This window comes from Anguilla anguilla, chromosome 2 (assembly GCF_013347855.1).
Source record: "Anguilla anguilla isolate fAngAng1 chromosome 2, fAngAng1.pri, whole genome shotgun sequence".
NCBI lineage: Eukaryota > Metazoa > Chordata > Actinopteri > Anguilliformes > Anguillidae > Anguilla > Anguilla anguilla.
In genome coordinates, this window is record NC_049202.1 from 52,787,870 (window position 1) to 52,801,097 (window position 13,228).

General features: G+C 39.2%; 1 protein-coding gene across 2 annotated transcripts in view; it reads right to left on the reverse strand.

Annotated features, from left to right (window-relative positions):
• The window catches only part of cyth3a (cytohesin 3a), a 33,559-nt gene that overhangs the window by 4,851 nt on the left and 15,480 nt on the right, over positions 1–13,228 (reverse strand). The window contains exons 2-12 of one of the 2 annotated variants that reach the window (XR_004764054.1): positions 12,745–12,827; positions 12,395–12,459; positions 11,632–11,698; positions 11,028–11,146; positions 9,008–9,088; positions 8,129–8,241; positions 5,841–5,989; positions 5,098–5,209; positions 3,777–3,982; positions 960–1,036; positions 260–278 (exon numbers count right to left, since the gene is read on the reverse strand). Coding sequence is in view for 1 of the 2 variants with exons in the window: in XM_035405775.1 (XP_035261666.1) it covers positions 207–278; positions 960–1,036; positions 5,098–5,209; positions 5,841–5,989; positions 8,129–8,241; positions 9,008–9,088; positions 11,028–11,146; positions 11,632–11,698; positions 12,395–12,459; positions 12,745–12,827 (938 nt within the window). In the remaining variant the exon portion in view is untranslated. Of the gene's footprint in view, positions 1–206; positions 279–959; positions 1,037–3,776; positions 3,983–5,097; positions 5,210–5,840; positions 5,990–8,128; positions 8,242–9,007; positions 9,089–11,027; positions 11,147–11,631; positions 11,699–12,394; positions 12,460–12,744; positions 12,828–13,228 lie in introns of those variants that run through there. The other variant, XM_035405775.1, reaches the window with a different exon arrangement.

Sequence of the window (13,228 nt, forward strand, 5' to 3'; positions counted from 1 at the left end):
ATTATACCGGCACATGAAATTCAAAGCATCTGCGGTATTAAGAGATTAAATTATTTGGGAAAATATGAATCTTATCCTGACACAAAATAAAAAATAGCTCTCATGAGAATTCATTCAGAGTGTCTGACACACAGATGCTTGATTACTGTAGAATACTGATGCCTAGCCAGTATCATTAAGGACTTCTGAACAGTCATGTGACTTACAGGCTTCCTGGGTTCCTCGACCTCCCTGATGCTCAGGTTTTCCAGAGGGATGATCCCGCGAGGCTCCTTGTCCTGTGAGAAGCATTTACATAGCTAAGCCAATGGTTTTCCAATATGTCATGTAATATCTCCCCTTCACTGGGTGTCATGGCAACGAGCAAGATTTTACTGAGGTGTAGATCAATAACACAAAAAAGAGAAGCAGCTCTACAATGCAGAGCTATTGGCTCTGCCAAATCATATGAAACTTCACTGTGCCAGTGGCTTTGTTAGCACAGGCCCACCATGTCCTAGTCTGGGCCTCCTGGTGTGACTGGGCAGCAGGGGGATGTCTACCATGGTGTGTGACCTAGGCAGTGGGCATCTTTTAACTGGGGGTTACAGCTAGATGTTAAGCTGGAGAGCTCCCAGGTGATGATGCTTCATGTGAATGGCCCAATGTGAGTTGTAGTAAAGTCCATTGGGGCAGAGGACTGTCTCCCTAATTCTCTCTCTCCCTCTCTCTCTCTCTCTCTCTCTCTCTCTCTCTCTCTCTCTCCCTGTCTCTCTCTGTCTCTCGATCACACACACACACACACACACACCATTTTCACACTGAAAATGATCTAATAAAATCTAAATCAGTTCTTTAATAAAATTTAAGTCTGATACAATCAGCAGAGGTTTTGAGTTTAAATCTTGACTTGGTACAGATCTGAAAGCCAAACTGGTAGGATCTAGTTTTGGAGTCTACACAAGTAAATGAAAACTTACTGTTGTGTACTCAAAGTAATACAGGCAGTTGTCAGTCAAAATGAACCACCTCCGTTTCCAGGTTTTCACTCTTCCTCCTGCAGTAAAACAAAACACATGATGTGTGAGAAAAGACAGATAACCTTCTGAGAAGTAAAACAGCCCAACAATGCAGATGGGGGTGAATACAAATCCTGACAAACTGCCAGTGTTGAAAATAACATGTATTTTTCAAGATTTTCTGTTGAAGCTAACTGTCTGCAGATCTACGGTTTTTATGAAATTTGATGCATTTGGTCCTAGCAATAACAACGGCTGCTTGAATCCCTTCCCCAAAATTCTGTCAGAAGCTGAATGTTTTCTTAAGACACCCTCCAGAGAGGAAATGGGGAAGGAAAAATGTGCATTCAATTTCATCAAAAATTTCAGTAATGCAAGATTTTCACGTGTGACAGCATGCGTTTCCTCAGCAAGAGGGGCCAGGGCATACAGAGTAATTCAAACTGTATTACCTCCATGCCAAATAATTACATTTCTGCATGAGACAAAACAGGCAAAAAACAAGTAGCTTAGTAGTATTATTTCTGCAATGAATGTATTTGATTGAGATGTCAGTGTAAATTAAGATTTTAAATATGAAGTTTTCTAAAAGCAGAGATGCATTCAACAAAACTCCAGCCCTTTTCTCTTGTTACAACATATGCCTCATTTTCTTTGTTACAATCACCAGTTCCAATCCATTCAATTTTAGATAATTTTGCTCAAAACAAGATGCTTTTTTCAAAGAGGTACTCTAATTTTATCTTTTTTTGCTTTAAAAATGTCTTCTAATAATTCCATCAGAAATCAAGATGTATAAACATTGCACACACCATATTTACGTACACACAAAATGTCCTTTTTTGTATAATTCTCAATCTAATGTGGTACAGGCACCACACCCTGAATTCAGGCTTATTCTTCAAATAAGTCAGATGTTCACACCCCTTTCCTTTTCATTTGAAGTGATGCAGTGAGTCTGTGCATTCCCCATGGATGATGACATCACCTCTGCTGTGAATCAATTCGTGCTCTAGTCCCTAGAGCAAGGGACCTGGGTATTTTCAGCTGTTGAGCTAACTGTGTTCTTGCCAGGAGCTGTGTTATGTGGTTAGAGAAGGACGCAGCTCGATCTCCCCTCAAACCACATTGGTTGCAGACTCAGTACAGCACAGCTTCAGCTGAGGCTCACTGCAGCCAGTGCCACCAGCACTCATCATCCCTCTCTCAGCACCTCTCTCACAATGAGGCTCATTCAGAACAGAACACACCCAACACAAACTACATTCACCCGCTAATACACTCCACTGTTGAGTAAGGCTTGCGGGTTCTGCTGTAGTAAGCCTCTTTTTGTTCTGAGTACTGTAGAGTGCGACCAAACCCCCATTCTTGTCCATATGCATGAGCACACCCCATTTGCAGAAATTGTTGTGTTCCGCTTCCATATAGCAGTACCACGCCATAACCTTCCCCCACTTTATCTGAATCATTTACACTGTATTGAGTTCTCCCTAAAGCAACACAACCCCTGTCAATGTATTTGCATACTGTAGTCACTGTGTATGTGTCCAACTGAAGAAAGCAACACAATACTTATGGAAAAGGGTTGGAGTTCCAACAGTGCCAGCCTTCCATTTAATTACCTGGAAAACCATTGAAATCGAATAATTATGTAGTAAAGGGAGAGCATTATCCCACGGGCAGTTCAGCTGAATTTAACACGCAAGGCAAAAGAGAAAAACCGTCATTAGAAGAAATGAGCAAATGCAGCTTGTGGAGAGAGGAGGGGACCCCAGTGAGAAAGACTGTAGCCGGCGGCCAGCCATTATGACACAGCTCTAATGACGCAGTAGTGTTGGGCAACAGCAGCACACAGGTTGAGTCCGGGCAGGCCTGGAGGAGAGACAATCACAATGGGCGGCAGGCCGTGCCTGTAGTCCTGGCGGGAGATCCGTTTCTCCTCTCATTCAGGTGGAATGCGCACAAAGCCTTGCTGCAGTGGGAAGTGGGCAGTGGCGCTTACAGTAATCCCAAAGTGGTACAGCACCTCCAGTACATTCCTTCCTAGTGTTTCATGGACCATCCCAACCTACGTGTTTGAACAGAGGTCAAGTCTGGAAAAGCCTGGAATCTCCATTTTATAGTTAATTTCTGTTTGTTTGAACTCATTTTTTTCATTCCTGTTTTGGAATCATCAATTCAAAATAAAAAAGGCAAAGAAATGACACAACTGAACACAACCTAAGCCTTAAAATTCCTTATTATCAATCCTGACAGTTAATGCTGATGGTATATAATCCATGTAAGGACATATAAGAATTGTATTTTCTTTGAGGAGTTATATGTGCACATCATCGCAACTAAATATAATGAATTAAAACATCACAAAATTGTAGACTGTAACATTCCTTGAGAAAGTCCACTATACCAGCAACCTTTCTTGGCATTTGAGACACACGTGAGATTCGCATAGAGTGGACTTAATTAGCCAGCCGCGGCCTTGCACACAGTGAGAGGTAGGTGCCAGTCTGAGCCAGCATGTGAGGGAGTCAGCAAACCCAGCCTTCTCAGTGTTGGGCTGACCTTTCACCCCCTAACTGCCCTAGCCCACTGATCTACCGAGATCAGAACAGTAACCAGGAAATTAGATGGAAGGCACTGTGCAGCTATAGCCTCTGTGAATTACAGCTATCTGACAAAACAGCAAACATTAAGGATGAAAGATAGAAATAGAAATGAGAATGGAAGCAGAGGGGGCAGGGGAGGGATGGGGGGAGGGGGGCCCTCTAGGGTACCTACCTCCTGGTGCACAGTAAGTGGAGACAGCCAGTCACAGAACAGAAAGGTGAGAGGTCATAGGGCATAAGTAAACAAGAAGGCACATTTAAACATCCACCTTTCACAACAAACCAAGCAAAAACAAAAACACACACCAAACAGACAAAATAAAAGCACAACGATCATGCCAGGGAGGGCAGGGAAGATGGGAGGAGAGGAGGAGGACACTGTAAAGACAGAATAGAAACATACAAAACGTATTTAATCTTCTGAAGTAAGATTTCCTTAATTCAGACATGTTTATCAAGAATTGAATCTGCCTCATTTATCTTTCCATAAGGTACAGCTTCTCCACTAAAAGCCTGAAAACAAAGAAATTTGCATGAAAAGACAGGTAATATTGGCATTGCCACCTTTTACCTGAAAAATAATCTTCTGAAATTTCATTATATTCATAGTTTCTGTCCATCTTTACTGTAAATGTTCGTTTTGATTTGTTCATTTTTTCAGCTTTCACTGAACAAGGTGCACCTTAAGGTGTATAAATCCTTAGAGCAGGATGTGGTTTGTGTCAAAATTTCTGAAAGTAGGTTTTCTTCCAAAGCCACTAGTTACTGTACAGTACAGCAGTTGTGTGCTGCCCTGTCATGCTCTGCTGGCTCATTGACTCCTCTCCTCACATTTCCCACTATGATTTCAGTTCCAAATGACAGCTTCAGACCATATTTACAGTATATATCAGAGAATATTCCATCAGCACTCACATCTAATAATTAAGTTTCAGTCTCAATATAACCTATCAATAATAAGGCCAAACACATTGATACGACCCTTTTCACTATATTTTAAATCCTTATCTACTTGGCAGAAAAGCATTTGCTTTATTAGTAATTCAAAATTAAATTTTGTCAATGGGGTCCATGTTGGGTTCTGAACCCATAAGTTCTTAACATAGCAAACTGGTTAAAGAAAGTTCCACATTGCAGTCCCATCACAGAATACACATGACAATTATGTCACCTGTCAAAATAATTTCACCCTTTTACTATTATATGAATACCTTACAATCCACACAGGATTATCCCTTTCAGAACTTTCCTGCCTCTGATGAAGGATGCAAATCAACCTCCTGTTCACTGAGAAGCATCTGATGTGGTTCAAGGACTTTTCTTAAGCATTTTCATCAAAGGTTTATAGGAGCTGCCTTGAAACAACACTGATCATATGTGGGGTTCTAGAATGAGACTTGCTTCTTTGCGTGCAGTGCCAAGATGAATGAGGCAGAATTACAGAATGTGGAAGGGCCCCTTTTTGCCGCTGGTTAGTCCATATCGCTACTAACCTAACTTCAACAGCCACCCTTCTCTGTCTGGGTTGAAGAACGTGTGCGTCAGGTCGTTTCCATCGTCTTCTGGGATTTTGAATGGTTCGTTCTTAATACTTTCATATAAATTCTGAAATAAAGAGAGAATATGGGGTTGTTGATGTATGACCTATTATAAAAGATGAGTCACCAGTGAGATACTGTCGTTGATCTTTGATGGATCGACTAAACAATAAAAAGTCCAGATTAAGAAAAATAACAAAATCTGTTCTGAGTCATTGGTTAACTTCATTGCCAATAGGGTTTCAGGTGAGTGAGAAATGCAATGCAATGGTACATGGCCTCCATCTAAATATTTACATCACTGGTCTGCCCGCTAACCAAACATTTAACATGAAATATTTCTGGAAAGAGCAATACTAAAATTAGGCCAGACAGTTTGTACATCTGAAGATCTTGGTCAAAAGGATGAACTAATCATTTAGGAAAACATGGGGTATGCTGTCCAAAAATATTCCAACATATCCGGACATTTATACTGACCAAATGACATTTTCACGCAGAGGTTATACAACCATATCAAGTTATAGTTTGTGTATTTATCACCGTGTACAGTGCAGCAAGCATGCCTGGAAAAGCAGGAAACAGGCAGATGAAGTTCATTGTCCCTCTGCATAACCCCCATAGAGAGTCTTCAAAGTATTACTTTCAGAGAGTGCAGAGGACTTTGGCTTATTCAGCTGCATGCAGAGAACTCTTACTCTCAGAAGCTCCTCTGGCAGGTCTCCTCCTTCATTGATCCCACGGTTCATGGAGATAAACCTCTCCACCGCTGGCTTGTCCCGAACGTTGGGGTTATGCAGACTGGTGTTCAGCATGATGATGGCAAAGGAGAGCACGTAGCATGTGTCTGCATGGCACAGAGACGTTGAGTCACACACAGATAAATATGTGTAAATAATTTTTGAGCAGCTATTTTTCCCTGTTTGTTCAATACAAATTTGAGGCATGTGTTACTGTCTCAGTGCCCTCGGTTAATGCTGGACGGCATGCGCAAGTGCATCCTTTGAAAAGTGTGCAGCATGCCATGGCTTCTTTTCACTCTGCAATCTACATACTGAGCGGTTATTACAGAGAACAGAAAAACTTAAACAGCTGATCTAGACAGTCTACATGTGGTTGATGTGCAGTCACAATGGAGAAATGATGCAGGGAATCACCCATAGCCCTCCCTCCATGGGTGATACTATGGCCAAATATACCGTCCCACAGACCTCCTGGCCAAAGTGGTCATTGGCAGACCCAGATGTGATTCCAAATCTTGGGCCACATCATTGTACCAAGAGAAATGTCTCAGCTGGATATACTAACCAAAATCTACACATGACTCAGCTTCTGAAGATAAGTTCCTTTATAATTAAGTTTAAATACATTGTGTGAATAGCTTTAGCTTTTTAGTCTTCCGGGCTATGTATCCTTTGTTTTATTTGTAAATTAAATGTTATTTCTGAGCGCACAGATCAAAAAGATCAGAACAGAACACTACTCACAGCTGGGGATATAACTTCTTCAGTAGAAAAGACAATACGTTTTGTTAATTATGAATTTTTTCACCCTGTTTTAAATAAAACAAACACTTGGCCTCAGACATTTATAGATCAGTGGGCATGCACGGAAAATCAAAACAGTTTGGAAAGGAGAAAATTCTAGCCTTGGTATTAATGCACCGATGCATAAAAGTCCCTGTCTCTAAATAAATCATTATACTGTGCTAGTTACTGACAGACTTATTTTCTGCTGGTTGGTGCAGGACTGGCTCAGTGGACAGAAGAGCCTACACAAACTGTGTGTGCAGTCTTTATCTGACTGTGCCTAGTTGTGCTGAGAGCCCCAGGACCATTTAAGTCAGCGAACACAAAGCCTCTGTTGCTCTCAGAGGAGATGACTCTTCACAGAGCCACAACTCAGCCTTATACTTTCCTTACTAGGCACATCAGTACACAAATATGCATTAGTCACATATGATAAATCAAAGCAAACAGCATTGGTAAAAAAAATAAAAATATTCTGGGTTCAAACACAGAGGGAAGACAATAGAAGTGCTGCATAGATTTTTTTGCATGTCTTATTATACTGGACCTAAATATATTAAAGTACCTTTAGGATGCCAATTAGACTATACAAGTTCCCTGTCCTTTTAGACTACATGGGGTACCTGCAACCTTTCAAATGCACCAGGTCATCCAGGGCTGTGTTGTGCAGCCTACTTGGATCACACGGTCATCTACAATGCGACCTCAAACAACTCCATCATCACCACCATCTACAACCCTGTAACTCCCACGTAACTCATTAAACAGTTTGTGTGGGTGAGCAGGTGCAAATGTTAACCTTAAGCAGCTAAACAATAATATATTAAACAAGTTATTCAGGTAATTATTCTATGCATTGTTACAAACAGCCTCAGTTTTTATTTCAATGTAAATTAACAGCATTTGTACCACTGTTTTCTGAGTGGCTTGGTTTTTTTTTTGCTATATATTTTGTTTATAGATTGGTAGTATATTTGTTACTGCATTTGGGTATACTGTATAATTGAATATAATGTTGTATACATTATTCAGCAACCAGAGTGCCCCCCATAATTCACATTTTGGCATACTGTACAATTGATTTATGCAACATGTTTACCTTACAGTAAAACAGTTCAGGGCACAGCAATATGGGACCTGCTAACTTACAGACCAAACTATTGTTGGTAAAAAAATTTAAAAAAGCAACACTGCTAGAAACCTATTGTGTTCAATGAATGGGTGGAAATATTTCATTCTTTGAAAAAACTGATTTTAAAGGGCTTATTTCATTCTTTGAAAAAATTGATTTAAAGGGCTTTTATGTCAAAAAGAAACTGCATAAAAACAACAAAGATGTGTTTGATTTGGTCTTTACAGAGTCTTGGAATAATGGAAATGTACCAAAAAAGGATTGATATAATCTTGCATGGAACTTAAGGAGGGGTTTAGCCCTGTTTCACTGCTGAGACTCTGACCTGTGGATTGAAAGACTCCTGGGTTACACTGGCAGTAGCGTGACGCAAAGGCCTCCATCATCCGATCAATTTTCTGAGCTTCTCCAGGGAGTCTAAAGCTCCACAGAAATTGCCTGGCACGGTGAGAGAGAGCAAGAAAGAAGGGGGGATAGAGAGAGAGAGAGAGAGAGAGAGATGGATGATCCACAGAAAGTGTCTAATAGAGCTGGGTGTCCTGCACTCCAGGGTAGCTCTATACAGTAGGCCTGGGAGCAGTCATCATCTGCATTCTCTCAAGCAATGTGACAATTTAAGCAGGCTCCAGTGACAGCCAGAGCCCCTTCTGCAGCTCATAACAGACACAGTCACTGTGCACAGCGCCATACTGTGATAAATTACCAGAGTGCACAGGCTATGAGTCACCCTCTTATATCTGGTTCCTTTATTTGTCATAAGACGGAGGTAGGGTCAAAGCATGTAGAATGAAATATGGCCAGACCATTGTTAAAAATGGCACTCCATTATTGCTTCGGTTCAGATTTTTCCCTGACTAAAATATGTTGAATGATTTCAGCAACATGATCAGCCTTTCGGATGACAACCCAGTGTGAAACCATGTTGTTGCGGTAATATCAAAATCACTGACTTACTACATAAGTCGATACTGTTGATACATACTGTATCAACAGTATGCTGCTTCCCTTTTCCACCATGTGTTTAACCTCCTGTTGTGCTACATTTCTTCAAACACACAGACAATAAATGATTCACAGCACATAAGAGTACCATATATTTGTTGATATATATAATCTGGGATTTAGTTATGTGGACCTCAAATCAGTTCACTAATGGCATTGTCTTCCAGTGTCTTCTCCATGATAAAGAGAACATGTGGCTCACCTCAAAGCCTGCACAAGGTTAAGATCTGCAAACTCATGAAGCTCCACAAATGCCTGGAGGACCTTGATGTTAAAATCATCCCTAAGAGAAGAAAAATGGAATTCATGTCAGGAAATGTGTTACTTTTCAATGAACAGACACAAGATACCCTGGGAAAATTGTGAAAATATTGAACATACAAACTTGGGTTATGTCAGCGATATAGAAATAATATTTTCACTGTGATATATAGGGCATTTTGTAGCAAAAATCCCTTTTGTAACATTCCATCCATTTTCCCCTTTAAATCAGCCCATATCACAGTGTCTCTTGAAGCAATTTAAACATTAATCAAATACCTTTGGGAGATCAGGGTTCACAGTGCTCATAGTTTAACATGGTTGCAGATGCATTTGTTAAACATGAACTTGAACTCGGAGCTGATACCTAAAAATACCTACATGCATATGGCACGGGACAGGGTCTTGAGAAATGTCACCCTGCCACTGTACCACATAGTCTGCATTCATATATGACAGTTTAAGCACACACTGTACTGTAACAGGTAACATATCATTCTGGTATACAAACAGTCTTTTAAAAATAATCTTACTGCATTAGCATTACAGCCACCATGGGCATAAATGCACACCGATGGTAGGGTAGATCCCATAAAACACATTGTCACTGTGAAAAGCTATCCTTGTTTAGAATAAATTCACAAGTTGACTAAAGCTCATTGGATTGGAAGACATTATCCTAAGATTGATTCCTGTTGCCAGATTTAAGTGTTATTAGTTGAGATATCTATGCACAGCATTAACACTGGCAAAAAGAGAATCAGGTGAGGAAAATAAGGAATAAACTAATTTGCTGTGACATGCAGGATTACACACTTTTAACCCAACTCACCATTTCGCTTTCTCTCTATCTCTCTCTCACACACACACACACACATTCTCTCTCTCTCTCTCTCTTTGAACTAAACCTCTAATTGCTCTTACACCTTCTTCCTATAATAAATTTAGAGTAAATGTCCCTTTTTCTTTTAAACATGCGATAATATTTTCTTTAAATGTCATTCAAAAGTAATATTTTATTAGAAATTTTTAATACTGCATTTCTCCCACACCATACAATGTCATGGATAATGGTGTCTGTTTTAGTATTTGATAATAGCTGTAGATAATGTAAATAATAAATGTTAGTATAATTTAAAGATATAAAATCAACACTATCATTTAATTAATGTTAAAGGTGACCACATTATGACTGGAACATTAAAGAAAGATGTGTCACCACGTGTGCAAATAACAAAGACAGTAACTGTCACATGAATATAAATACAAAACCGAGAATCAATACTCAATAGACATTTGTCTGTTTGAAAAGGCATTCAGAGGTTTGGCTAGCGAACAAAAACCCAAAGGATCAAAGTCTTCAGGTCAGCTCCAGTAATCAGACATAAAAAACTGTGCAATACACCATGTGAGCCTTTCAATAACAATCACTTAATGCTAATTCATAACTGCTCAGCCAAATCATTCAACAACAGTACACGTACAATATTACAATGGAGTAGTACGGGTGTTTTCCATGACCAGACCCACTCGCAGATCTTTGACCATAAAAAAAAAACACTGTGCTTGTTTTGGAACAAACCACTACCTTGAATGAATTCAGACTTTGATTCCATGATTCTTTATCAGATTGTGTTATTGTGTGAGGACATCATTTGACTGTTTGAACAGAGGAGGTACAGCAATATTTTAGTTTTTTAATGCAGGTCTCCCAGGCTGGCTTGTTTTCATTGGCAACATAACAAACACATTGCAGGAATGATTTGTATTGTTTGTGGAAAACTATTTTCATCTATAAATCCAGACTGTTAATTTCCTGAAACTCAGAAGTACAGATCTGATTGACTGGCATTATACAGGACACACATAAATATAGCAAAGACACATGCAGGAAACAAATAAAAAAATATTCATTATTTCTTGAAAAGATATTCAGGTGCAAAAAAGATCTTGACACTTACCGCTCCCCTAAGTAATCCCCAATAACAGTTTTGTTCAGACCCTCGCCTTTGTACAGAAACTGTGCAATGTCTTCAGGAGTGTTCTGTAACAGGTCGTTTTCCAGGAGAAACTGAATTCCCTGTAATTAAGACAAAGTTTATCATTTTAACAAAAGCACTAGGATAGCTACATTTACTTTACCAAAACTTTTTGGGTACCATGATAAATAAATTGTGCATAAAAATACTTGACTACTTGAGATCATTGACTATTTAAACATAGTCTTTGTTAAATTGGTAATTCATCACCAAACAATTATCTCTGATTTAAGAAGATAAAAAGGCCTTACATTTTGCTAGGCATAAACAATACAGTTGATCTTCACAATAACTTTGCCTGTAAATTGTCAGCAGCTGTAGTAGATGGACTCTATGTTTTTAAGAAACAAACCTATTAAAATGCCTGTAAAAATAAATGCACTTCACATGACCTGTCAGTCTCATGTGGTTTGTGTTTTACTCATTCTGTTTTTTGACCGTAAATTCTCCCATTAAACTGAGCAGAACCAAATAAGAATTTTAAGCCACTTTATAGACAAACGAAGAAAGAAATATATAAACTTACTTTTTTAGGATCCATATTAAATTTCTTCCTGCCCATGGCAATCTGTTTGTTTCTCTGTGATGTTTTGCTGCAATATGGCAGTCAGAATGTTGTTTAGTCATTTGATGAAAAAAAAGATTGTAACATTTTTCAAAAACAGTACATTTGAATTATTTGCTGTTATGACGGTATATGAATTTACCAAAGACTTGATTCAGGTATTCAGTTCTAGATGGTGAACAGGGGCACATTTTTTTATATAAATGATCAACCACAAACCTGTAATACAAATATGTCTGAATAGCTTTAAGCAGTCAGAGCAGGTATCGCACAGCACACAATGAAAATTTTGGTCACAGTGAATTTGGCCACTCTTATGCTTAGAGGTGACGGTTCAATCCAAAATGACGGCCACTGACTCTGCTTGGTGCTGTGCATTTAAGAGACGGATGGAGTGGAGGGTCTGCTTTGGACTTCATGCCACTGATGCCACAATCTGGAGTTCTGAACATGTGAGCCATCCCAGCTTAGACAGGTCTACAGCTGTGATCACTTAGTCTGGAAATTTCACCTGCGACGCTTCCATTAAGCGATTGTGTCTGAGCCAATTCACTAAACACAGCCATTTACACTGAGGCTGTGGACCCATAATACATATAATTAGCATAGGCTTGTGATGACAGCCTAAAACAAATATTTGAATGCAGACTGCACTCTTTCAAAGTTAAGATTAAAGGATAGAGATTATATGTAATTGTTTGCATCTAAGCTGTGCTGTACTCACCTCTCCCCCACACATGTCAACTGTTCAATTTCAGTCATGACTTCAGCAATCTCAAACTTCAACCTCTGCAAGAGATTTTGAGACATTTTACCTGAACGTCCTCTAACTTGCATAGTTACAGGAATCTTGTTTTCATAGCAATGAACTGCAATGATTCAACATGACATTTCGTCTTTCAACACCTTTAATACTTAACATGAAGAAACCTTAATCCATTGCTGAATCCCAGCATTTCTTACTCCTGAAAGGTTTGGAAAGCTGAAAACTGTAATCAGTGCAACATGTTACCATGCTCTGTTAAGAAGTGAGGAGACATTTAGCCGTTTATACAAGCAGATAAATTTGGTCACCTCAATATCATCCAACAGCTCTTTTTTCCTCCGTCGTATGTTTGACAGCTCGTCCCTTTCATCTAGCGAGAGATCCTCAGGTACTGCAAGAGATTGCACAAGGGAATTAGCCAGGACCGTGTACCTGCTGCTCACAATGTATTTAACTTTGACATAAATATAGCTGTAATTTCTTCCATATAACTCATTTGATCAAATACAGTAGAAAAATTGCATTTGCTGAATTAATATGAGAGCACAAATAAATCTTCCACATGCAATTTCTCCTGCCATGAGGAAATTAAAGTGTTTGCCCCTGAATACTTAGAGAAATATACCATAAATAAAAATCCATCGAGATAGAGTTTCTTCCCATTAAAATGAAAGCGCCCCTATAAATTATAATAACCTTGGACCTCAACCCACAGACAAGGGCTAGGGATCTAGTAAAATGAAAATCAGTGCATTTATTATTTGAAAGTGTCAGCAATAGCTTGTTTTTTGC